This window comes from Eretmochelys imbricata, chromosome 4 (assembly GCF_965152235.1).
Source record: "Eretmochelys imbricata isolate rEreImb1 chromosome 4, rEreImb1.hap1, whole genome shotgun sequence".
Lineage (NCBI taxonomy): Eukaryota > Metazoa > Chordata > Testudines > Cheloniidae > Eretmochelys > Eretmochelys imbricata.
Window position 1 is genome coordinate 114,320,662 of NC_135575.1, and position 25,554 is coordinate 114,346,215.

The 25,554-nt window shown below is 41.4% G+C and overlaps 1 protein-coding gene across 1 annotated transcript in view; it reads left to right on the top strand.

The window, feature by feature from the left end:
* The window catches only part of FAM184B (family with sequence similarity 184 member B), an 89,666-nt gene that overhangs the window by 17,661 nt on the left and 46,451 nt on the right, over positions 1 to 25,554 (top strand). Inside the window, exons 2-5 of the mRNA XM_077815815.1 lie at positions 20,203 to 20,973; positions 23,522 to 23,657; positions 23,765 to 23,913; positions 24,937 to 25,143. Of these exons, the coding sequence (XP_077671941.1) occupies positions 20,203 to 20,973; positions 23,522 to 23,657; positions 23,765 to 23,913; positions 24,937 to 25,143 (1,263 nt within the window). The remainder of the gene's footprint in view (positions 1 to 20,202; positions 20,974 to 23,521; positions 23,658 to 23,764; positions 23,914 to 24,936; positions 25,144 to 25,554) is intronic.

Below are 25,554 nucleotides of genomic sequence, written 5' to 3' on the forward strand. Positions count from 1 at the left end.
ATAGCGCCATAAATCCTCTGACAGTTACAGTATCCAATAAGTTCAGCTCCATCTTACAAAGCTCTTTTGGGTAGTTAACATACGGGAAATGGAAATGTTCTTGGATTTAGACCATATTTATTTCCACTTCCTTTTCTGACATCCCAGTTCAAGTTTGGTTTTAAGGTAGTTGTATTGTATGTGAATTTTAAGCATAGAGATGTAGTTACCCATTCTTCAGTAGCAACGGAGAGAAATGCAAGGCATTATTCTCATGCTCTGCAAAGCCATGCAAGACCTTTTCTATATCTATCTAACAACTACTTAGAAGTGCACATCCCAGAGGCAAGGCCATTGTTATATTTCAAATATATGAGCTAGTGCATCTCAGTAAGCAGTTCTAAGTACACAGAGAGAGAGAACTGATTTGCCACATTATCAATAGTGGAGAATCATTGCCATGTGTTAATATTTAGCTACAAAGGGCCAGATTTTTAAAAGGTAGGCACCTAGGAACTTTGAAAATTTCACTAGGTGCCTATCTTCCACTTAAGATACCTAAATACCTTTTAAAAATCTGGCTCCAAATAATTATCACAGAATACGGTACAGTATTCCAGAAACCTCAGCAAATCAACAAACTCTCATAGGACCATATCCTTCTCATTCTCCTTTTTAAAAAATATTTCCTAATTTTAAATACTGTTAGAGTAGGATTTGGGGAATTTGATAAACAGCCTGGAATTCTTCTATAGTTAACATCTTTAAATGCACAGTTAATTATGAACATTTAGTCCTTGTTTAGCCAAAATCTTTGCCCAGTCAAATTGACCACTTCTTAGGAGACAAAGGCCATTAGTAAAATATGGTTTATTTGAAAGTGGTGTAAAATGACAAGCAATCACTATAAATTACGGTTGTCAGCCCTCTAGGATTGTCCTGTAGCCTCCAAGAATTAAAGATTAATCTTTAATTAAAGATTATGTCATGTGATAAAACCTCCAGGAATACATCCAACCAAAACTGGCATCCCTACTTTAAATGTGAAGGATTTTCTGGTCCTGCTTGCAGGTTAGGAAGCTCTGAAGGAAGCTATATGATCTGTGTCATCTGTGTCAGCTAACAGACAGGCAGTCTGAAAAGAGTGAAAAAAGCAAGGTGAAGTGAGTTGTACCTCACTGCCTCAGGGAGCAGCCTGTTTCCTCTCTCTCTGTTTTTTAGGTTCATGTGTGTTATCCTTCTGAATTCTAAGAAATAAAGTGATGTTATGTTGCAGTCTTCCAGCAAGAACATTGATGTTTTTATCTAACATCTATGTATGCTTGAATATAACATAAGTAGGTTGCAGCTGTCCTCATCTTTAATACAGAGATGTGGCCTGTGGAGACAATAGGTCCCAGGGAAGAATGTTCCATCTTAATAAATGTGAAAGCATTGTGCTTGGTTTAGTCAGACCCTGACTCTCATAACATAAGAGTAGACTTTTGGTGGAGGAATTTTTAAAACTCAGGGAAATCCCTTAGAGATCTCTAGACCTTGCTATTGAAGAAAGGAAATTTCTGGGCAAGCATATATTTCCCTAATCACACTCCCTCCAAGGCAGTAGCTAAGCAACACTCTTCTGGTGTAGATCAGACCACCACCAGAGGAGCTGACCCTGTCTTGCTCTCTCTTTCATTCTCTTATATATAGCAGGGGAGTTGTTTTTCTTTTCCTTCCTTCAGAGCTTACAGTACATTTATACAGAAATTGGAAGTGCTTCACTTAATGTTCCTGAATATTTTTACTGAGATCATCGCTAGTTATATAGGGAATTCACAAGTTAGCTGCAGTAGATCTTCAATTTTAATTAATAAAGCCACCCGAGAAATGCAATATTAAAAAAAATAATCTGTCCCATTGTTTCTCTTGATTAAACAGCAGGGAGCAATTTAGAAAATCAGAATTTAGATTAAAGCTTTAATCTAAACAGCGTCTCTTTGAGAACAATTCCCATTTCTTTTCAGGCAGTTTACGCTACAAATGTTTCATAGATTTTTATCTGTGACATTTAAATGAGCTGGTTTTACATTAGACATGCTGTGTAAGTCACTTATGAATGCTGGAAGTACAGTTCATTAAAGGCAGTCTGTAATATTAAAGAAATCAAAGTCCCTGCAGAGTAAAATGCCCCTACTGGGAAACTTCAAAAACTTCAGAAAGCAATAAAAATAGACATGACACCCAACATTCCACATAAATGAAAGTTGCCATCATCTAAAATGTTCTGTTACTTTCCCAATATTTAATCTTAAAAACAAAATTCCTATGAGAAATACCTTCAGATTTGCCACACCTGCATGTAAATGGGGATGGATAAGGAGGAGAGTAGCTTCTTATTTAAATTATAATAGCTAAAGGCCGCTATCCTTTTGGCATTCAAATCCCTCCTGGAGAGTCGCTTCTGCTGTGATTCCAACAAGAAACTAACCATGAGCTGATGGCAAGGTTGATGGGTGGTTTGGGATCGTTTATATATTGTATCTAGGGGAAGGAAACTGTATTAGCTAAGTATTTAAAGTGGCTTATCTCCACTTTTTCCCACACCCTCTGTTCACTTGTTTAGGCCTCAATCATCCAGACAGCTACATATGAAGATATGATTAACTTTGTGTGCAATACACATGAATTGAATTCAGTAGGACTGTTCATGTGTGAAAAGTCCACTCATACAGATAAGCGTTTGCAGGATCACGTAATCTTATATCGTAAGCCCTTAGGGCAGAGACTGCCTTGAGTGGGATTTGTTGGTCCCCAAAGAATACTGCAAAGTTCACAGCAGGCCAGGGTGGAGACTAAGCAGTGGGGCACTGGCCTTGTAATGCTCGCATAAAGGATTGGCGGGTCCTTCCAGCCTCCTAAGAGGATTTGTCGATCTATTTAATCTGTCCATATAGATTTTTATACTGAGCTTATATGGTGGAAATGGGGATAGAAATGTGTGTGGAGACAAGGGAGGAATGTGAATGAAGCCCATGCCAAGAAAGCCATAAAGTGAGCTGAGAGTAGATGGATAGTTGTACTGTCTCATTCATAGTTACTCAAAAATGATATGGAGGTGGGGAATTTGAATGAGACAAAACCCTTCTTGAAGAGTTTTGGTGAAGGGAGAGGGAATGGTGGGAGATGCAAAGCAAGGAAGAAAATGGGAAGAAGAGAAAGGGGGGATAGCTTTTAAAATAAATATAATGTAACAAAATTCTCACTGAGGAATGACCATCCACATCCATATAATACTCAAGGAAACCCCCCTGTTCATTTGTGTCACAGGGTGGGCTGGTCCCTTTAAGGGAGTTTGGGCTCAGTCTCACCTGTGCCTGATTTACCTCTCAGAGCATGTATCTGAGAACCCGGGCCTGCTAGGAGCTACAAGGGTAGCTTGTGGTCGAGGGAGCAGAGCTCGTAGGAAAAGCTGTGTGCTGAGAGGAAGTCTAGCAATGGGCCATATGACAAAAGGAAACTGGTGGGAATAGCTGGAAGGATAACAGCTTGCTGAGGAAACTCCTACGTAACCCTGTGAGACTTAATTACAGAAGCTCAGAAAAAGGTTGAGTAGTGGAAGGGGCCCTTCATTGCAGGTTAAGTGAAACGAGAGTGAACTATAATATTATGGGGTGGAAACACGAAATTAATTTGCTGTATAATAAGTGTTTCCTTTTTAAAATGAACCCTAAACAGTTATTAAATCACAAAGCCTATGTTTATATAAAAAGACATATTATTTTGAGTTGTGAATTCCTATTTTTCTTCAAAAGAAATACCCATGCTGTATCAGCCAGCCAGCGACTTTGCCATGTTCCATCAAAGTGCCTTACAACTATTAATAGACTTGGGGTTTGTTTGAACACAAACATTGTGCTGTAACTGTAGGCTTACATCACACAGTTTTGTTGACAAAAGTCAGGCTTCATCAAAAAAAACAGTGGAGGTGAACACACAACAATGCTCCTCCCGCTGATTTAACTCTCCTGATATGCCAACACAATAAAACCACGTCAATGAGTGGCATAGAGCTTTTTGTGACACAGTTAGAGCAACGCAGTGTCAGTGTAGACAATGCGCTTGCTTAAGTCACTCTAAGTGGCCCTCCAGGAGGTCTCCCACAATGTCCATCATGACCGCTCTGGTAAGCAGTTTCTACTTCACTGCCCTGCAGCCAGGTACACAGGCACCCCCCTTTAAAGCCCTGGGAATTTTTGAAATTCCACTTCCTGTTTGCTCAGCATGGACAGCTCACATTGCATCTTCCCAGCTGACCATGCAGCAAACGCACTCTCAGCTTTCCACAGCAAACGCGCTCACGCCTGGAGTACACCAGGGAGTTGCTGGGAGGGGAGGCTGTGCAGTTGCAGCTCCGATCCAGCCGTAGGAACTTTGACACCTATAAACAGATTACTCGTGTCATGGATGACAAGGGACTCAAAAGAGACATGTAGCAGTGCTGTGCTAAGATCAAAGAGCTGAGGCAGGCATACCAGGAGGCAAGGGAGACCAACCATTGCTCTGGTGTGGTGCCAATAACATTCCGCTTCTACAAAGAGCTGCATGCCATCCTCGGTGGCAATCCCACCTCCACTGCCATAAGCCCTGTGGATACTTCAGGGGGACTGGAGGCAGTGGTCAGATGAGTCAATCCTAAGGATGAAGTGGTGGATGAAGAAGTCGAGTTGAAGGAGGATGTGAGCCAGATGCGTGGTGAGCCAGAACCTCTTTTTGACTCTGGAGGGGTCTAGCCAGTCCCAGTACTCCAGCTCTGGCATGCCTGAAGCAGGAAAGGGGAGCTCTAGTAAGTACTCATTTTTCTTTGATAGTGCACAGTTATATGAGGTAGAGATGTCCTTTATTTCGTTACATGGTGCACGTGGGAGAAGGGATAGAAATTAACAACACTAGGTACTATTTGTATCTGCATCGCATTCTCCTGTGCAGCTACACAGTGGGGGCCCCGTGGAAAAGTTTGTTAATGTACATCAAAAGCTCCAAGGAATCCTCCATAGAGATCTCTAGGAAACCTTCCTGCAGATACTCTGCAATCCTCTGCCGAAGGTTCCTTGACAGAGCTGCTTTGTTTCTTCTCCCATTGTAGGAAACTTTGCCGTGCGAATCGGCAATTACTTCAAGAGGAACCAAAACAGCACACAGGTGAGCAGCATAGGAACCCACTCTGAAGCTGCACACATGCAGAAGATGCACCCTGGCATCTTCAGTTACCCTCAGTCATGTGATTTCAGCGTCGATCGCCCCCATCTGTGGAAAACAGTGCCAATATTCAGAATAGTCTCCCCAGGCGCATGTACTGATCCCCTTCTGCTGAAACCTTGCAGATCCTTTGTCCTGTCTTGCACCCCTCCTCCTGGACTGAACTCACCATGTTTAGTGGTGTGGCCGTGCTGCATGCTTTCCAAGGGAAAGTGAGAAAGTATGTAGCTTTTATGATTCAAGACTGTGAGTGCACACACAGTACTGACTCTGTGCATTGTTTCTTTTGCTTCCGTAGATGTGCCCTTGAGGGCCAGCCACTACACACTGGTGGAGCGCTTCTGCCAGATAAGGAAGCAAATGAGAAGGAGTAAGGAGGACACAGTTTCACAAAGTGCTGCCATCATCAGATCAGGCCGATAGTGAGCATAGAGTGTGGAGAGAGACAATAAACAAAAAACTAGAACAGGATAGACAGAAGTGGAGACAGGACCAGCAGCAGATAATACAGGTTCAGGAGTGGATAATAAAGCTCATGGAGATGCTGAGGTCCCTGACTGCAGGTGGAACATAGGAGTGCTTGATTCCTCCTGCAGCCCGTACAGAACTGCCTTCCTTGCCCTCCCCAAACTCCCACACTCACACATTCCTCTCACATTCCCGGCCCGATGCAGTACCCCTTGCACTCCACCCCTAGGGATATTTTCCGTAATGACAGCTGGACTTACACACTGCTGTGAGATCCTTACTTCAGAGAGTGCTGTTCACTATCATGTCCCTTGTAAGAAATGTTAATTTGTGTATTGCTGTTAAATAAAAATTGAGTCTTACAAAGACAGAGATTCTTTATTTGAGGATGGTTGCAACAGAAATTCATACACAATGGGAATCGCCACATTTGCAGACTACAATTAATGCTCAGCCAGGAATCATTACAGGGGTCATTCAATGTGGCAAGTAAACAAAGTCTGGCTCAATTAATTACAGAAAGACACATTACTGGGGCTCATTGTCAAAATGCTGCTTCAAAGCCTCCCTGATTCGAATAGCCCCTTGGTGAGCCCCTCTAATAGCCCTGGTGTCTGGTGTCAAAATCAGTCGCCAGGTGATCCACCTCAATGCTCCACCCCAGGAAACTTTTCCCCCTTGACTTCACAAATGTTATGCAGAGCACAGAAGGCTGCTATGACCATGGGAATATTTTCTTCACTGAGTCTAGCCTGCCACAAAGGCAGGGCCAGGAAGCCTTTAATCTGCCAAATGCACCTGCTGAACCTGTTGTTGACGCGCTCCTTGCTGCTGTCAAGGTTTCCGGTGCATGGCTTCATGAGCCACGAGAGTAAGGGGTAGGCTGGGACACCCAGGATCACTATGGGCATTTCCACATCCCGTATTGGAATCTTCTGGTCTGCAAAAAAATTCCCTGCATGCAGCTTTCTATATAGCCCAGTGGTCCTGAAGATGCATGTGTCATGAACCTTCCCTGACTATCCCATGTTGATGTCAGTGAAATGACCTCAGTGACCCACCAGCGCATACAATACCACAGAGAAGTAGCCCTTTCTGTTGATGTACTGCATCGCCAGATGATATAGGGCCAAAATTGGGATATACGTGCCCGCTGAAGTTAGCAAATCCCATTGCCGCAAAGCCATCCACTATTTCCCACACATTGTCCAGAATCACAGTCCTTCGTACTAGGATGTGATTAATGGTCCTGCACACATTGCAACCCCTACAGTGTACTTTCCAACTCCAAACTGATTCGAGACTAACCAGTAGCAGTCTGGAGTTGCCATCTTCCACACAGCAATCGCCACTCGCTTTTCCACCATTAGGCCAGCTCTCATTTTGGTGTCCTTGTGCCGCAGGCCTGGGGCAAGCTCTGGATAGAGTTCAAGGAAGGTGGCTTTACGCATATGAAAGTTCTGCAGCCACTGCTCATCATCCCATACCTACATCACAATCCGATCCCATGTCTTGGTGCTTGTTTCCTGAGCCCAACAGCGATGCTCCACCATGTGCAGCTGCTCCATGAATGCCAGCATCAATCTTGAAATGTTTCTTTCCAGGGCACACAGCAGGGCAGGCACCATGGATTCCTATTCAGATTCGCAGCTCATGAAACACTGCAGGATCAGCCACATTGTGTTCATAATGCTTATCCCAAGACTGGTGAGTGGTGCAGGATCCATGCTTTCAGGCAAAGATAGCAGGCACACAATTTACAGGGGCAGCTGAAAAATGGCACGAAACGCAGTAGGATGCCCTGGGAATTATGGGACCGAGAAAACTGCACCATAAGGTGATCATTCTGCCCCCATGATGCACTGCAATCCATTCCCAGAACTCCTAGTGGGAGAAGGTGGTGATTTGCACAGTGGGATAGCTACCCACAGTGCACTGCTCTCTCTGTTAGTGCTAGAATACCAACTGTGGACGTGCTCTGCTGACACAAGGAGTGTTGTGTGAACACGCGCAAGCGATGTAATTACAGCAGTTTATGATCGTCAGTGGAACTTAAGTCAACTTAACTCTGTAGTGTAGACACGGCCTTAGTCTCCACTACAGAGTTTTGCCGGCCTAGCTATGGTGGCTAGGAGTGTGGAAAAAATTGGCATAGCTATGCCAGTGAAACTCCCCAGTGTAGAAGCAGCTATGCTGACAGAAGAGTGCTTTTGACAGCATAGCTAATGTCTCAGGGGCGAAAGGGGGAGGGGGGCTAGCTATGCTGGCAGAAAAACTCCTGCCAGCATATGCTGCACCTACGATAGGGGTCTCTGCTGGTATAGCTGTGCCAGAAAGGTATTTGTAGTGTAGAGAAGCCCACAGAGGTATTGTTAAAGTCCTACAGCCCTCCAAGTGTGGATGTAGTTATACCTCTATAAAGGTGCTTATACTGGTAGAGCTTATTACTGTAGTGAAAGGGGAACAAACTGTAAGAGTATTAGGCACCTTGGTATCAGTACGATTGCATCCACACTAGGGACTGTACCTAACCCACACCTGTATAAAAACTGCATGTTGACCAGGCTCTAGTCTCACAACAAAGCCTATGAGATGATGCCCTTTTTTACAGGTAGGGAAGCTGGAGAAAGATTAAAGGACTTGACCAAGTTCAGAAGAAATCCCTGGCAGAACCAGTAAAACCGTCATCGTGTGACTCCCAGTCCTGTGTCTTAACCACAGGTTCATCTTTCCTCCCCATGCAAAAGCATGTGAGAATTATAGCATTGTGGTTCATCCAGCAAAGCAATAAATGTTTAACGGAAAGCATCTTCAGTCAGTTCCCACTGTGGCTAAATGAATAAGCAGCATTCATCTAATTCTGTGAGGAGTGTGCATCTATCTTGCACCACAGTCCTTGACTTCCAAGAGACAGCACCCTTTCCAAATAGCCATAATACTCTAGTGATGTGATGCAAGTCACACCTCCCAGACCAGCCTTGACTGTTGGAAGCCACGTACGGTTTATTTAATGGAAGGTAGCATCCACTGTGTGCTATGTACACATTAGTGAAAATGCAGTGTGTTTACAGCGAAACAATGCAGACCCCTTTGATTTTAGTCTAATTCCAGATGATTAAAGATTCTATTTGTGTTTATTAAACCCATCAGTTTAACTAAATGCAACAGCAAAATAATCTCTATCTGACTTCAATGACCATATTTTTACTTAGGACTTAGCTTGGTAAATACGTTGAGGCTCAGTTTGATTAACCACAGTAATTACCAGAGCAAAAAAAAGGAAATATATTTCATTTAATGATAATACAAGTTGCTTTTTCTTCCACTTTCATAGCACTTTAGTTATTGTCAAATGAATTCAAACTAGTTTGGATAAGGGCACTGCCACATGAATTGAAACCTGGCTTAAGAACGGTAAACAAAAGATAATGATAAACAGCCACATATCAAGTTGTGGAGAGGTGGATGCTACAGGGATCTTGCCTTATTTAACACCTTAATTAATTATATGGAAGTGAGAAAAGTTAAGAAAAGTCATAGATGATCCTAGGTCATGTGGAATCACAAACACCAGTGAGGGAAGAGAAATAAAACAAAAGGAACTGCAGAGGGGGAAATATGGACAGAAAGCAACAAAACTGAATTCAGCTTAGAAAACTGCATGCGAGCGCATGTGGAGAAAACTAATCCAAAATGTGGCTATTGAATGGGAAGGAGAAACCTGGAAAACTGTAATATTGAAAAATATCTGGGAGGAAGGAAGTAAAAAGCTGTTCCACAGTGATTTATGTAGGAATCCTGCACTGGCAGAGGTATTGACAGGATGGCTAATTTCTGTCCCTAATTTGTGTGTCCAGTTCCTACCTTGCTTTACAGGGTGGGAAGAGCTCCATAAACGCTACTGGACCACATGAAGTGGCTGCACTCTGGTCTGACTAAATCCTCAGTGCACAAAAGTCAAAGGAGTAAATCATGGAGCGGAGATGAGTGGAGAACTCGAGCTTCCTGCCTCTGAGAAGTCATCCATCCATCCTGATCTTCCCTCACTGTAGGGCTTTCTGCCTGCTCTGTGGGAACAGAGAAGGACCAGAGCCTTTGCTGTTCAAAAATAAATGCTTATTATGCAGGGAGAGCTGTTTGTGAGAGAAGAGGGAATTGCTGGAGTTTCGCTTTCTGTCTTTCCTCACTGTGAGTTCCAGGGGGTCTCATCTAAGCTGTCTTGCTGATAGAATTCCTTGCTCACAGTTCTGAAATGGAACTTTCTTCTTTGAGATTTCCCAGCTAACTGTCAGTCATCCACGAAAGGCCCACTCCTTGGGTCCTGGCACTGCATCTGCCCAGAGTTATGGTGGTTAGAATTTGTGACTCTACCTCTGGATATGGGGAGGAACTTGAGGCTGCATAAACACTGTCACACATCCCCAAAGGCTAATCCCACCCACACAGTATGCATTTAGGCAGGCTGTGGAGGGCACAGAAGACTCTGTGTCCTGGATTAGACCTTCTGATTCTATGATTTATTTTTCCTTTCCTGAAATTATTTGGATACTCTATTGGTGGTGCCTTTTTCACTACCTCCCCTTCCTTGGAAACTTAAAAATACCATTACTGCAGTACATTTTTACTTTGCAAATTCTTAAACTAGCTGAGCAGCTATTTCCAATACAGGGCAAATTTAGCACATGTCTATATTTCACAAAAGAGACATCCAGCTGGCCTCACTTTTATTCATAGACCTTAATGTGATTAGCAGAATGATAGACTGCTGAGTACATAAACAACTTGGGTACTGTGTGTCCAATATTAATCTTAGGAGTTCAGGAACATTTCAGCTCAGATAAGCAAAAAGAGCACAGGAGGGAGACGAATGTATGTTCTTGTCTGGTTTCTGGGGCACTTTAGGTGAGCTAAAACATTTTAATTTAATTTATAAAATTTCAGTTGAATGGGGGAAAAAAAAAGATACTCTTCCCCCTCCCACACCTTTCCAAAATCTTAACAAGAACAAGGAGGAAGCATAATCTAGGCAACAGGCATAGCAAAAGAAAGTAAATAGTAATCTGAAGCAAAGTATTCTATGGTTAGAATCTCTTAATGCACCTCTGCTGATATGTATTATTGATAGCAATAGATAGCTCATTCAGGAGAAAAGGGCATACATCGGAATATCCAGGATATGAAGTGACATAATTTGATGGTAAAATTTCACTAGAATAGTTTTAATAATGTGTTGGTTGATGGATAAAGGCTTAATATAAGATTGCTTCATTATGTGTTGGTAAATGGAAGTCAATACCACTAAGATCAGTGTAGATTCACGATAACGTTAATGGACAATGATGGAAAAGTTTTAATCTACTGTAGCAGGGATGGGAAAACTTTTTGGCTTGTGGGCCACATCTAGGTATAGAAATTGGTGGGCCATGAATGCTCATGAAATTGGGGTTGGGGGCGGGAGGGTGGGAGAGCTCTGGCTGGGGGTGCGGGCTCTGGGGTGGGGCTGGGGGTTTGGGGTGCAGGAGGGTGCTCTGGGCTGGGACCAAGGGGTTTCGAGCGTGGGAGGGGGGTCAGGGCTGGGGCGGGGCGGGGGGTGGCTCAGTGGTGCAGGCTCTGGATGGCGCTTACCTCAAGCAGCTCCCGGAATCAGTGGCATGTCCCCCACCCTCTGGCTCCTACGCGGAGGCACAGCCATGCGGCTCTGCTGCGCACTGCCATGTCTGCAGGTGCCACACCTGTAGCTCCCAGCCGTGGTTCCCAGCAAATGGGAGCTGCGGGGGCGGAGCTTGGGGTGGGGGCAGTGTGCCGAGTGGAGCTCCCTGACTGCCCCTATATGTAGGAGCTGGAGTGGGGACATGCCGCTGCTTCCGGGAGCCGCGCAGAGTGGCCTCCGACCCCGCACCCCGGCTGGAGCGCCAGAGTGGGGCAAGCCCCAGACCCCACTTCCCAGCGGGAGCTTGAGGGACAGATTAAAATGCTGGTGGGCCGGATCTCACCCACGGGGCGTAGTTTGCCCACCCCTGTACTATAGGCAAGTAAGTGAGCTATGAACTACGGTCAGAGAGTGAACTGTGTTTGTTTCTTATATACAAGTGGAATTGTACTTTACAAAATCTCTCTCATGGATGTAGTAATAGTGACTTGAATTTATAAAACCTGTCAACCTGCATGTTCAAAGCAGTGTTGCCAACTCTTGTGATATTAGGTAATTTTTTTCTGTAGCTTTTGGAATCAAGAGATTTCAGGAGAATTAAAAAATAAGTTTCTAGCCTTCATTGTTACAAAGGGAAACTTGAAAACATGACCCGAGTTCATCCTAAAGGTTCAGAAACCAGAAGGCAAGTAAAAAGCACCCCACATTTATTATAAAAAACCTCATGATTTGGGGGACTGACTCATAGTTTTTGAATGCTTGAGATTGACAGTACTTCAAGGACCTCAATCCTGCAAATACAAACATGAGTCACTTTACCATTATTCAGTAGGACTATTCATGAGCATAACGCTACCTATGGGTATGTCTACATTGCAGCTGGGATCATGCTTCCCATTCCCAGCTTGAGCAGACATGCTAGCTCTGCTCGCAGGATAGCTGGGGTAGCACATGCAGCAGTTTGGACTAGTCAACAAAGTACAAACCCACCTGGACCTCTGTGTACATAGGGGGGCAGCTAGCCCAAGCCTCCTGCCATGCTACCCCTGGATAAACTGCCTTTTTAGCACACTAGCTGGAGTGGAGCTAGTCCATATCTGCCTACTTCAACTGAGAAGCACCCTCCCAGCTGCAGTGTAGATGTATCCTTTGTGTGTGTCTTTAGGTTCTGAGCCAAAGCGCTTTAAAAATATTGCAAAGGAATTGTATTGAATTACAGACTATAGGCCAGTGATGTGGCATTTGGATACATCAGGTCTGAATTTGCTCCTATTTGTGTATAAAACTAATTTCACCCACCATTGAACTGCAATGATGTGGACTGAGGTGACCCTCCAGATTGAAATTCAGAGAAGTTTTAACAGTGCGCAGCAGCAGCACCCAACATACCAAGGCAGGAAGTTAAAAATTCCTCCTAATGATGTCAAAGCCCTTTACAGCACTTGAATGTATCCTCACAACACCCCAAGTGACGAAGGGAAATCTTATTCCTGTTCTACGGGTCAAGAAACTGAAGCAAAGAGGGACTAAGACCCACATCCTCAAAAGTATTTAGGTGCCTAAATAACTCTTGAGGATCGGGGCCTAGATGACTTGCCTAAGATTATACATGAAGTTGTGGAGGAGCCAGGAATAGAACTCCGGAGTCTGATTCACCACTGCACTATTCCAAGTTCATATGAGTGGAACTCCACTGAAATCAGTGAAGGTCCATTGGCATAAAAGTACTGCAATGACAAATCCAGAACTTCTGGATCTCAGACCTGTGCCTTCATCATAAGAATATCTTCCTTCTGCTTGAATATGAATAAAAAATATGGGAAAAGGATGTCGGTGTGGACATTTATTAAAATATTTATTTGGGATATTTGTGAAATGTATTAGTTGGTTTTGTTTTGTACCATTTATATAGTTATATCTAGAACACCGGGAGAGGAAGATGGAGCCTGTCCTTTTACTAAGGGAGACTTTGCTTCAAAACTCATTGCATTATTTTTGGAAAGTAACTCCTTTCAGGCTGACATAATAAAATATGCTCTTCTGTAATCTGCTTGGACAGTAGACAATGTAGAGTTCATGGTGACAAACTTAGCTGCCATCGGTGGAAGTGAGAGATGCTGTCTCTGGAAACAGAGATGGAAACAGAGATGATGCAATCACCTGACCTCAGTGAACAGATATCTAACTAGTTAGTATTTGAAGTTTGTCCCCTCCGCATGCTGTGAAGAGTTTGCATAACTTTGTAAATCTATGTCTGGTTTAAACGAGGTCTGTCAAGTGATTAAAATTAATCACGATTAATCGCACGGTTAAACAATAATAGAATACCATTTATTTAAATATTTTTGATGTTTTCTACATTTTCAAATATATTGATTTCAATTACAACACAGAATACGAGTACACAGTGCTCACTTTATATATATATATATATATATATATATTGTTACAAATATTTGCACGGTAAAAAAACCAAAAGAAATAGTATTTTTCAATTCACCTAAGTACTGTAGTGTAATCTCTTTATCATGCAAGTTGAACTTACAAATGTAGAATTATGTACAAAACCCCCAGCATTCAAAAATAAAACAATGTAAAACTTTAGAGCCTACAAGTCCACTCAGTCCTACTCGTTGTTCAGCCAATCGCTCAGACAAACAAGTTTGTTTACATTTGCAGGAGATAATGTTGTCTGCTTCTTGTTTACAAGTAATCTGAAAGTGAGAACAGGCATTCTCATGGCACTGTTGTAGCCAGCATCGCAAGATATTTACGTGCCAGATGCGCTAAAGATTCATATGTCCCTTCATGCTTCAAACACCATTCCAGGGGATATGCGTCCATACTGATGATGGGTTCTGCTCGATAACAATCCAAAGCAGTGCAGACTGACTGTTCATTTTCATTACCTGAGTAAGATGCCACCAGCAGAGGGTTGATTTTCTTTTTTGGTGGTTCGGGTTCTGTAGTTTCCGCATCAGAGTGTTGCTCTTTTAAGACTTCTGAAAGCATGCTCCACACCTCATTCCTCTCAGATTTTGGAAGGCACTTCAGATTCTTAAACCTTGGGTCGAGTGCTGTAGCTATCTTTAAAAAATCTCCAGTGAAAGTGTTCTTAAAATGAAAAACATGTGCTGGGTTATCATTCGAGACTGAAAAGGAGTACCGATGGCACCTTAGAGACTAACCAATTTATTTGAGCATAAGCTTTCGTGAGCTACAGCTCACTTCATCGGATGCTGTAGCTCACGAAAGGTTATGCTCTAATAAATTGGTTAGTCTCCAAGGTGCCACAAGTACTCTTTTTCTTTTTGCGAATACAGACTAACATGGCTGCTACTCTGAAACCCATCCGAGACTGCTGTAACATGAAATATATGGCAGAATGTGGGAAACCAGAGCAGGGAACATACAATTCTCCCCCAAGGAGTTCAGTCAGAAATTTAATTAATGCATTTTTTTTTAACGAGTGTCATCAGCATGAAAGCATGTCCTCTGGAATGGTGGCAAAAGCATGAAGGGGCACACGAATGTTTAGCATATCTGGCACGTAAATACCTTGCAATGCCGGCTACAAAAGTGCTATGCAAATACCTGTTCTTACTTTCAGGTGACATTGTAAATAAGAAGAGGCAGCATTATCTCCTGTAAATGTAAACAAATTTGTTTGTCTTAGCGATTGGCTGCACAAGAAGTAGGACTGAGTGGACTTGTAGGCTCTGAAGTTTTACATTGTTTTGTTTTTGAGTCCAGTTATGTAACAAAAAAAATTTACATTTGTAAGTTACACTTTCACGATAAAGAGATTGCACAACAGTACTTGTATGATGTGAATTGAAAAATACTGTTTCTTTTGTTTATCATTTTTACAGTGCAAATATTTGTTATAAAAATATGTTTGATTAATACTTTATTTTAAATTACAACACAGAATACAATATGTATGAAAATGTAGAAAAACGTCCAAAATATTTAATAAATTTCAATTGGTATTCTATTGTTTAACAGTGCGAGTAAAACTGTGATTAATCACGATTAAATTTTTTTAGTTAATCACATGAGTTAACTCCGATTAATCAACAACTCTAGTTTAAACTGGTATATTTTCCTGACAGGTGCTAGGCAGGTGTTAATGAACATATTTAGGTTTCGCAGACTTCAGAGAGGTGCCACAAGTACTCCTTTTCTTTTTGCGAATACAGACTAACAAGGCTGCTACTCTGAAACCTATGTATAATATAATGTTTCTCTATAAGCATTTTTTTCTATTTTCATCAATTTAAGCTTTCTCAGTTGCAGGAAATTATGGGGGTTGGACAACATGGGGATCAGACAATAATTACTGAATGACTATAGATGTTGGGATTCAAAATGTTAAAGCTTAATAGCTGTTAAAATACAAATTGTCAACATCGTATGAAAAAGTAAAACACCTTAAATCAAACTAATGAGATCTCAAGCAGCATTTTTCTTACTGTGTCTAGCTGTATATTTTGAGTATTAATTAATGGAAAAATTTTTCATCAGTTTGTGTGTGTACAGTGAAATCAACATTTACTAACAAAAATCTAGTCCTTCCAAGCCTAAAAACATATTTTTGAATGCTGATTGCCTCTAGTATCACAATCACTTATGATTTTATTCTCCTTTGATTCTCATCTTTTTCCTAACACCTCGCTCTGACAAATTTTATCCAGCTAATGAAGCAACCTGCTGGAACAGCACCTTCAGTGCTGGCATTCAGGTTCCTACAAGAATAATGTGCCTGACACTTCTCTGTAAACACAAATCAGCTTTTTTCCACAGTGAGCCAGTTAACCCCATCTCCACTGCTGAGGTGAAATTCGATTTTTCTTTTAATTACCATTTTTAATTACCAGATTTAATAACAGAAAGCAAATGATTTAGAGAAATCAAATAATAAAGTGGGAGTATTAAGGTTTATTATCCATTGCACTGGTAATGCTTTGGTGTATATTGTGTGCCAGTGCTTTTTACCAGCATGTCATCTAACTCTGCTCAATAGCAGAAAAATAGGTAAGAAATTTCTTAGTGCACACATAGCTTTGGAGAATTGCTATGGCAGCAGTAGCCTAGATATTATGCTGGTGATTCAAAGAACAATATAATCATCTCTGCAGGTCAAGGTGGTTCAGTCTTTGCTGTCACACCACACTGATTGGCTATTTAGGGTTGCCGTTGAAAACCACTTAAACTGCAACTAGGATGCTGCAGTGCAGTTCCACAGAGGCTTTCACCAGGTTAACTGATGATACCTTTGCTCCAGTAACTGCACCTGGTGGCTTATAGTTCAGCAATTATGCTTTAGTGTCTTCCTTCTGGTATATTGAGCTATAAATAACAGGAACAGTCCACCTGACTGCTTCCCATACCCTCTATGACAGCATTTTTGATTGATTGGGTTAGAGCATCTCACAGTGCACACAGAGGCTTCTCCGTCCAAAGCCCATGACTTTGGAATGATTATTCTGGGGCAAGGCTAAAATGTTTTTTTATTTTCTTTTTCAATTTATCTATGTGGGTTTCTTTTGCTGGGCTTAGTTTTATATTTTTGGGAGTTCTAAATGTATTATTATTATTTTATGTTATTTTTAGAGTTGGGACATTGTTGTCAATTACCATTTTTATTACGGGGCTTGGATGTCTTTGGGCATTAGCATTTAACAAAAATTGATTTTTGTTTTCTTATTTAGGCGAGTTTAACTGTTTATAAGATTAATGGCTTAAATTTTCTCAAAAGACTAATGATTTTGGGCCTCCAATCTGAGGATCATTTTTAGAAAGTGCTGAGCACCTGCTCTCTGAAGATCAATTTCCTTTAAGTCATTTCAATTTGAGTACCCAAAAACTGAGGTACCCATAACCACTCGTCACTTGTGAAAATGTTATGCCCTTAAACCTAACAATATTTAAATCAAAATTATACCTGCATAGTGGTTCTAGTCACCAATAAAAGACAGGATACCAATAATTTCTAAATGGCCACAATGGGTAGATAAGCCATTGTCTCCCAGCCTTTTTGGGCAACGGAACCAACTACAACGTTGGCTATTCCCACTAGCGCAGGTTGACTCCCATTCCTTTGTACCTGCTCTGACCTTCATTGGAGTTTGGGTTCCTCTCAAGCCCAATTTCACAATAGCCAGTAGGGGGCAAGGAGCAGCCCAAGCTCAACAGCGACCAGCAACACAACTGAATAGGAGGCAAGTAGCGGTGGCACACTAGAATTCAAGACAGGGACTCAGCATTAAGATGTGAGTGAAAGTCAGGACCCTATTAATCGAAGGGTTACCCAAACAAGTTACTTTGGTCATTGCCAAAATACATGGATGGAATGAATCCCTTCCCCCTATTTTTCAAGCAGACTATAGAATAATTAAATATGTTCCCAAACTGACTTAGGTTAGCACTTTCAGAGGAGAAAGAATCTGCTCAGTTCTTCCAAGCATTTCTGTTTCATTGAAAAACAGTTAAAAATAACAGGGTAGAATTAACAAGATGTAATACAAAGCTAAAATATATGTCTAAATTGAGATAATGGCCAAAAGACTTTTGGCTGTTGGTTTGCTTGGCTCTGGGAATATGATTCTATCACTGTCTGTTGTCATATATTTATCCAGAAATATACCCAGATACTGCTGTACTTGTGTTATTTTTATTAAGGCCCCTCCATGGACTTGAATATTAGCAGGGCATGAGGTTACATTCTGCAGGAGGTAGTTGCATGTCTGCTTATTTTTTTTTTTAATGGATAGCTGAAGGCTGAAGTCCAATGTGTGAATGTCACACTGTGGAATATATAAAATAGTACTATGGATAGCACAGAAAACTCTTACATGTGACCAGACAGACTCATGTTACCAACAAAGTATCTGGAAGAAATCTGAAGATCTTCTTAAGGTGTACAAAATATAGGCCCCAGACCTGCAGTTCTTACTTAGACAAAGCTCCTCATGATCTCTCAGTTGATGTTTTGCCTGAAGATTGAGCAAGGATTGCAGGACTGGGATCATACTGTGACCAAAGAGTTGGATGTGATTCTGATTCTAGATGCATGCATTTGAGGCTAGTGTTGGCTATAAATGAGTGGTCAAAAGCCCATTGGGACTCTTGCCATTGATCTCACAGGGCTCTGGTCAGGCCCATAATCTCTAGCATACATTGTATGTAGTCCCAGATATTTATGTAGAGCTATGAGCTTTGAACTTTTGATATGAAAAATAAAAGCAGGAAACTCCAGGCATATGTCAATATATTAATTAATATCCTATTTGAGTCTTGACACCATTCTATATTTTTATGCCATCACTTTGTATGCACATGCTTAATGAGAAAAGACATCCTATTTCACAAAGGGATCCAGAAACAGCCAGGCCAGAGTAGACCAGTCCATTTATGCCAGGATCCTGTCTCTGATAGTGCCAGAAACTATACGTTAGCCAATAAATACAGAAAAGGGAGCCACTAATAAACAGAAGGAAACCAAAAATCCATGGAAAACATTATAACCAGACACATGTATCTGACTAACATAGATGTCACCTGTAGGGCTTTTAGTGGGCGGACATATGGATACTAAATGACTACATCTATATTTCTGTAGTGTATGTTGGTAGCAGCACAGTTCAGTACTGACCTTTATACATTTCAAACACAATTACCTCTGCATTAGTCCTAACAAATTCCTCTAGCTCAATCCGTTCAGAAAGCCACTAACAGTAAATAACATGAATATGCTGATGCATAAGTTTTACATACTACAGGATGACTTACAGCATCACAAGGGATTTTGAATGTATTAAATCAGTCTGTTTGACATTTAGGGGGGTGACTGTTATTAACAGTACTGGGATACATCAAAGCTTGAAGCAGAAAATAAAGAAAACATCTATAACAAAATAAAGATGAAAATATTTATAACAATCAGTTACGTCCCATGGGCCTGATCCTGGTCCCTGAAGATCAATGGCAAAATTCCCATTGATTTTGCTGGGAATGGGATTAGGCTCCAAGTATCTCTTCAAAGAGAATACTAAATATTTTGCAGTCACATATAACAGCCTTGCAAGCTCATCATGCAAATTTACCAGCTCAGGCAAAAATTCTATGAATCTACCCTTCATTCCAACCCACTGTAGATTTTTAATAGATAATTCAAAATAATAATAATATTTTGTATTTATATAGTATTTTCCATATGAATAAGAATTTATGTAGTACTTTCCATATGGATAAACTTTACAAATATTGAGTGAAGCATAATCAGCCCTGAGAGAAGAGGATTATCACTCCCCATTTTATAGACTGAGCAAAGTAAGTTGCAGAAAGTTTAAGACCAACAATTTTAAAAGTGGCCACTTATTTCTCAGCTGTTGAATGCTCAACTTGAGCCAGCCAAAACCTGATTTTCTGCAGCATTGTGCAACCAGCGCTTCCATTGACCTCAAATGGATTTGTGTGAACTCAGCACCTCTGGAAATCAGGCCTGTGTTTTGAATTAGGTACAGTGGACACTCCTGAAAATTTTGTCCTTAGTGACTTGCCAAAGTTGTCTGAGGAAATCTTTGCTAGAGTCCAGAAGAGACCCTATATTTCCCAGGTCTCAGTCTCCTATCTTAAACTCAGGGTCATTTTTCCTCCCTTCACCTATGTTGCTTTCTAATTTGCACTTGAGGTGTGTCTGCCTGTTATTTTCACTTTTTTCTCCTTGCTAGTAAGGAACAATTTACATTTAACTGTAGTGATCATCATCTTAGACATTAATTTAATACATTGATGAATACAACTGCTGAATCTTTAATACCATAAATTAAAACATATTGTAATATTCTATTCCCGGTCTATAGGTGATATATGCTTTGAACACTAAAAATGACGAGCATGAGGCCAGTATACAGGCTCTTAAAGAAGCCCATCAAGAGGAAATTCAGCGCATCCTTGCTGAGACAAGGGAAACCATTCTCCAATATAAATGTAAAGTAGGAGAAGAGCAGGAGCTACGAAAGCATATTCAGACCCTTGAAGATACACTGGAGCAACACACAAGGCTAAAGGAGGAAACCTTAGCAGAATTTACCATGTGCAAGAAGCAGGTGGAAGAGAAGGCATTCAGAACAGAGGCAAAACATACTGAAACGATCATTACCCTTTCCAAGGAGATGCTAGATTCAAAGACAGACTTTGAAAACAAGCCTCAACATTTCAACCAGGAGTCCGAGAGCCTGGTAAATGAATGTAAGCCATTTAGGCAAGATAAATTGGATAAAAAGGAGACAATAGATGAAAAATGCAGCATAGAGTTGCAGGCTCTAATTAATGAAATGGAAAACCTCAAGAGGGAGAACCAGAAAATAACTGAAGAATATGCTCAGAAAGCCAGCAAACTACAAGCCTCTTACAAGAAAGAAAAAGAGACTTTGAAAAAAGCCATGCAGCAGTCAGTGGCCGATACACAGCAACAGTGCCAGCAAAGAGCAACAGAGCAGAAGAAAAGCTCTGAGGCCCAGGAAGCTGCTTTGCGGCAGCAGGCGAAGAAGCTGGAAGCTGAGCTGGAGGTGAAAGGCCAGAAGATAAATGAGTTGAAGAAGCATTCCCAGAAGCTGAAGGAGAAGATGCAGGTAGAATGGGAGATGCTGATCCATCTGCCTATAAAGTAGCAAATTACTAAATCTTTAAAATTCTGTTTTATAAAAGCGTTTTTTCTTTCTATAAATAGCCCTTTGAGTTAAGTGCTTTGTAAGCACTAGAGAAGTGTAAGGCAAGAGGGAGAAACTTAATTAACTGACAGAGTTTCGGAGACAATTAAGAATCCATTGGGGAGCCTTCCGGAACAGCACCCTCTCTTAAAGCTGTAGATGATGCGTGGGGGAGAGAGGTGAACCTTGTGCCTTGCCTGAAAACTTATCCTCCCCTCAGCTGCCAGGTGAAGGGGGCAGTAATGTTGCCAAAGTGTGGCAGGGGGTATGCAAGGAATGGGGGACGGCAGCTGTGTATCCTCCCACCCTCTGGCCATCAGCAGCCCATCCACTTCAATATGAGGTGCATTCTTGGGTAGAGAGGCTAGCCAGCAAGACAGCAGGTTGGACCTCAGCTGCTTTATGTTGTATGCTCCTAGTCATGACCCTCAATTTAGGTAGCATTTAATAAAGCGTGCATCTTGGAAGATTCTGATACAATGATGATAATAGGCCGGATCACTTCCTCAATGGGGAATAATCTGTTGGAGGGGGCTCAAAAGGAGGAAATCTGGAAATCATAAGGATCCCCTCACAGAAATTCCCTCATACTGTTCCATTGGGGGTGCAGGAGCAGGGTTTACCTCCCAGTCAAGGCTCGGAACTTCACCGATTCCCAGGGTCCATGGGTGGCCAGGGCCAGACACAAGGAAGCTCCTTCCCCCTACGAGAGCGCTGGTGCCCTCTGTCCCCACCTCACTGACTGGCAGTACAGCTCTGAGTGAGCTGCACAAGCACAGACTCCTCCTTAAAGGTGGATCCCTGCTGACGGGGGGCTTCAAGAAAAAAAAAATGAGACAGCCCCAGGCCACATCACCTGTTCTTTGTGAATTCCACAAGGCCAGATGGGGAATGTGTCCAGACTCCACTGCCTCCCTCTCCCCCACACTCCAGAGAAGAGGGGGAGGGTGATGCCACAGAGTTGGGTAAGCCCTTCCATCACACAGGGCGGGGGGATCCAGACACAAACCTTGGTTCAGCAAGGTACTTAAGCATGTAGCTAACTTTAAGCAAGTGAGTAGTCCCATTGAAGTGACCCCTGCGGAACTTTTCTACATGCAACTCACTTACTTGAGCTGTGTTCAGGGTCCCGTATCTGTTCTTAAGAATGTAATATTTCAAATTTTAACTTTACAGTTAATTAAGTCTTAATTTACAGTTGCTAGAAGGCCTGTAGGATCTAGGCCCCCATTTGGCAAATCGCTTAAACTGAGTGCATGCTTAATCTTAAACAGCTGCTTAGCCCCACTGAAGTTAAAATTAAGCATTCACTTAAATGCTTTGCTAAATTTGGGCCTTGCTGAACTAGCTAATCTGAAAGAAGCAGAAGCTGAGGGATAGAAACAACACTTCCTAGAACCTGGTCCCAGAAATAAAGATTAGATTGTAATTATACATGTAATAGTACAAATATAAAAGACTTCATGCTACTGGTGTATGTGTACGTGTAGCCTATAGTTTATGCATATTATAACATGCAACTGTTTTATATCTATTAGTTTTCCACATACCATAATAGTTTATGTATTGCTAGCAGAAACTGATTTAAATGGAAGAAAATGCAGTGTTTCTGGCATGCAATAAATAAATAAAAAAGGAACTGGAGGTGTCGAGGCAGTTTCAGGTCTTTTGCTTTTAGTTTCTGATTTTGGTATCAGCTGAATGGGGCTCAGGTTGAAATTACATTAGGAAGATCTGTTCTGAGGGCCAGATCCTCAGCCTGTGTAAATTGGTGGTGTTCCTGTGAAGCCAATGGAGCTATGCTGATTCACATAAGCTTAGACTCTTGCCTTGAGTGTTGAAAGAAGAACTCTCACTTTGGGATAAATTTGGGGGAGAAAGAGAACAGTTACACAAAATGTAGTTTCCAATATTTTGTTAATATTTGTTTTCACATAAAAGCTCTCCTTCATAAGGTGGCTTTTTCTACTGTTACATATTTATGACAACCTTTCGCAAACACATACAAGATGACAAACTGTGAAGAAGAAATTTCTTTAGTCACAAATATCTCTGATCATAAGCAAATACTGGCAAGGAAAGCCATTAAATGCATTAAACATAAAAGGAAAAGGATGTTTAAGTGTGATGAATTTTCTATTTTTTCCTCAGTGCATGACAAGTGCTTGGAGACCTTTGGATGAAAGGCCCCATATTAGAGCAAATTTATTATTATTATTATTATTTCAGAGCCAGTGCATGTGTGATGAAGCTGGTTTAAATAAAGTTCTAATCTTTCTAATCGATGTTGGAGGTATTGCAGTGCTTGACAGAGGCAAAACTAACTAGCTTACCTCTAAGTTTCCAAGGTCTGAGGCATCACTATATAGTAATGGTGACTGGTGACTGTTTGGTGACCTCTGCACCTTGAGAATAAAATGGATTATATGCAAGATGCCAAAGAAATAAGTGATATCCTATGATATTTTAGGACTTGGAAATACAGCTTAAGGAGTCTCAACAAGAGACTCTGGAGTCCCAAAGCACAGTGCAAAAACTGGAAGAAGAACTGACTGTAGCCAAAGAGAGGCTCATGCTCCAGGAGAATGAAATATTGAGTAACGCAGGTACGATGCTCATTAATGTCATTGTTAAATATTTCCCTTGCTAGTCAATCACGTTGTAAACTCCCAAGTGATGTATGTTGTTTGAAATGTAAATCTTACAACCGCAGAAGAAATGGAAACTGTACTGAATTCCCAAAGCAAAGCTGAGAAAGAAGTAGATGAACTGAAGAATCAAATAATGCAGCTGCAGCAAATGACCTCCACCAAACAAAGCCAAATGAAGAAAGGCAGTGAAGACACACAGGTGCTTACACAGGTATTTACTCCCAGACCTCTTAAGGCATGGTACCCCATCTAGGGCCTGATCCAAAGTGCATTGGTATTAATGGGGATCTTTCTTTTGACTTCCGTGGACTTTGGATTACGTGTATAGGCCTCAGTCCTGCCAGGTACTGAGTGTTTGGCCCAATCCTGCAAAGCACTTAAACACACACTTGACTAGTTTGACAGGTTTCAGAGTAACAGCCGTGTTAGCCTGTATTCGCAAAAAGAAAAGGAGTACTTGTGGCACCTTAGAGACTAACCAATGCTCAAATAAATTGGTTAGTCTCTAAGGTGCCACAAGTACTCCTTTTGACTAGTTTGGTTGACTTCACTTGGACTACTCACATGCTTAAAGTGAGGCTTATACTTAAGTGCTTTCCTGGTTCAGGGCAGAATGCTCAATAGCTTGTAGGATCAAGCCCTTAAAAAGGGAGAGGATCAAGGCAGACTTCCTAAGGCTAAGATGCTGATTAATGTAAAAAAAGAAACTTTTCGATTCCATTTAGAAGCTTAACAACAAAAAGTTCAAATAATGAACTCCCACCAGTAAGGAGTTTATAGACCCTAATAGCTCCCTGATCACAATGCCTCCTGCTAAATTAATTATCCAATCCAAACTCTCTTTACCATGATCTGTTAGCTCCCCTTACTGGATTATTGCACTTGGATGTTAGAAAAACACACTTGGTGTGAGAAACATAGCGGGGACCAAATTTATGGTGGTATATCGCCATGAAAGTGCAGTTGTCCATGGGGAGATCTCTAATTTCAGAAGTAGATCGCAATATGAAAAAGTGTGAGAAGCTAGATTATAAAAGTTGTGTACAGTCCTGGAGCGTTAACATTTCACAGGAAGGGAGTGCTTTTTTTTTTTTTTTTTTTTTTACAAGAACCCAGTGTTGTCCAATGAAATTCACCTCAGAGGACAGGAAATCCCCTACAGAATAGGTGGACTGTTCAGGCTCCAGGACTTTATCTTGATTTTCTTATATTATAAGGCCACTGTATTTTATAGGCCATGGAAGCTGCAGCTACTGAAATAGAAGATATAAAGCAACGGCACAAAGAAGAACTTCATAAAATTAAACAACAGTCAGATGAGGAGAAAATGCGTTTGAAGGAGCAGCTTGTGAAGGGGTTGGAAGATCTTGTAAAGAAACACACAATGGAAATCAAATCTGCTCAAACCTCCATGGAAGCTGAAAGAAAAACATTGCAGAAGGTGGGGATGTTCTTCTATTAATAGATACTCTGATTCATCTGTTTTTAATCTCATTGGTCATAGTAATTTTCATTATTCTAACTGGAGGCACTTTGAGTTACTAGAAAATGAAAGGATTTTGTTGCTGCATTTCTGTTCTAAAAAGTGAACTGAACTGGTGGTTTTTCTAAGAAAAGCTTCACAGTCAAAGTGAATTTATCCTTGATGTGACTCCTGTGTTCTTGGCAGTGCCTATGCTTGAATGCCTTGCCTGTGACAGCAATGTGATTAAATTAATGTCCATCCCAAGGGATAATGACCAGGGGTTGTATATTCCAATCTCAAATTTAAATTCATATGGATCCTTGCTATTCAAAACTCGAATAACATTGACCTACTCAATATTTACACATTTTCCAAACATAGAGCCCA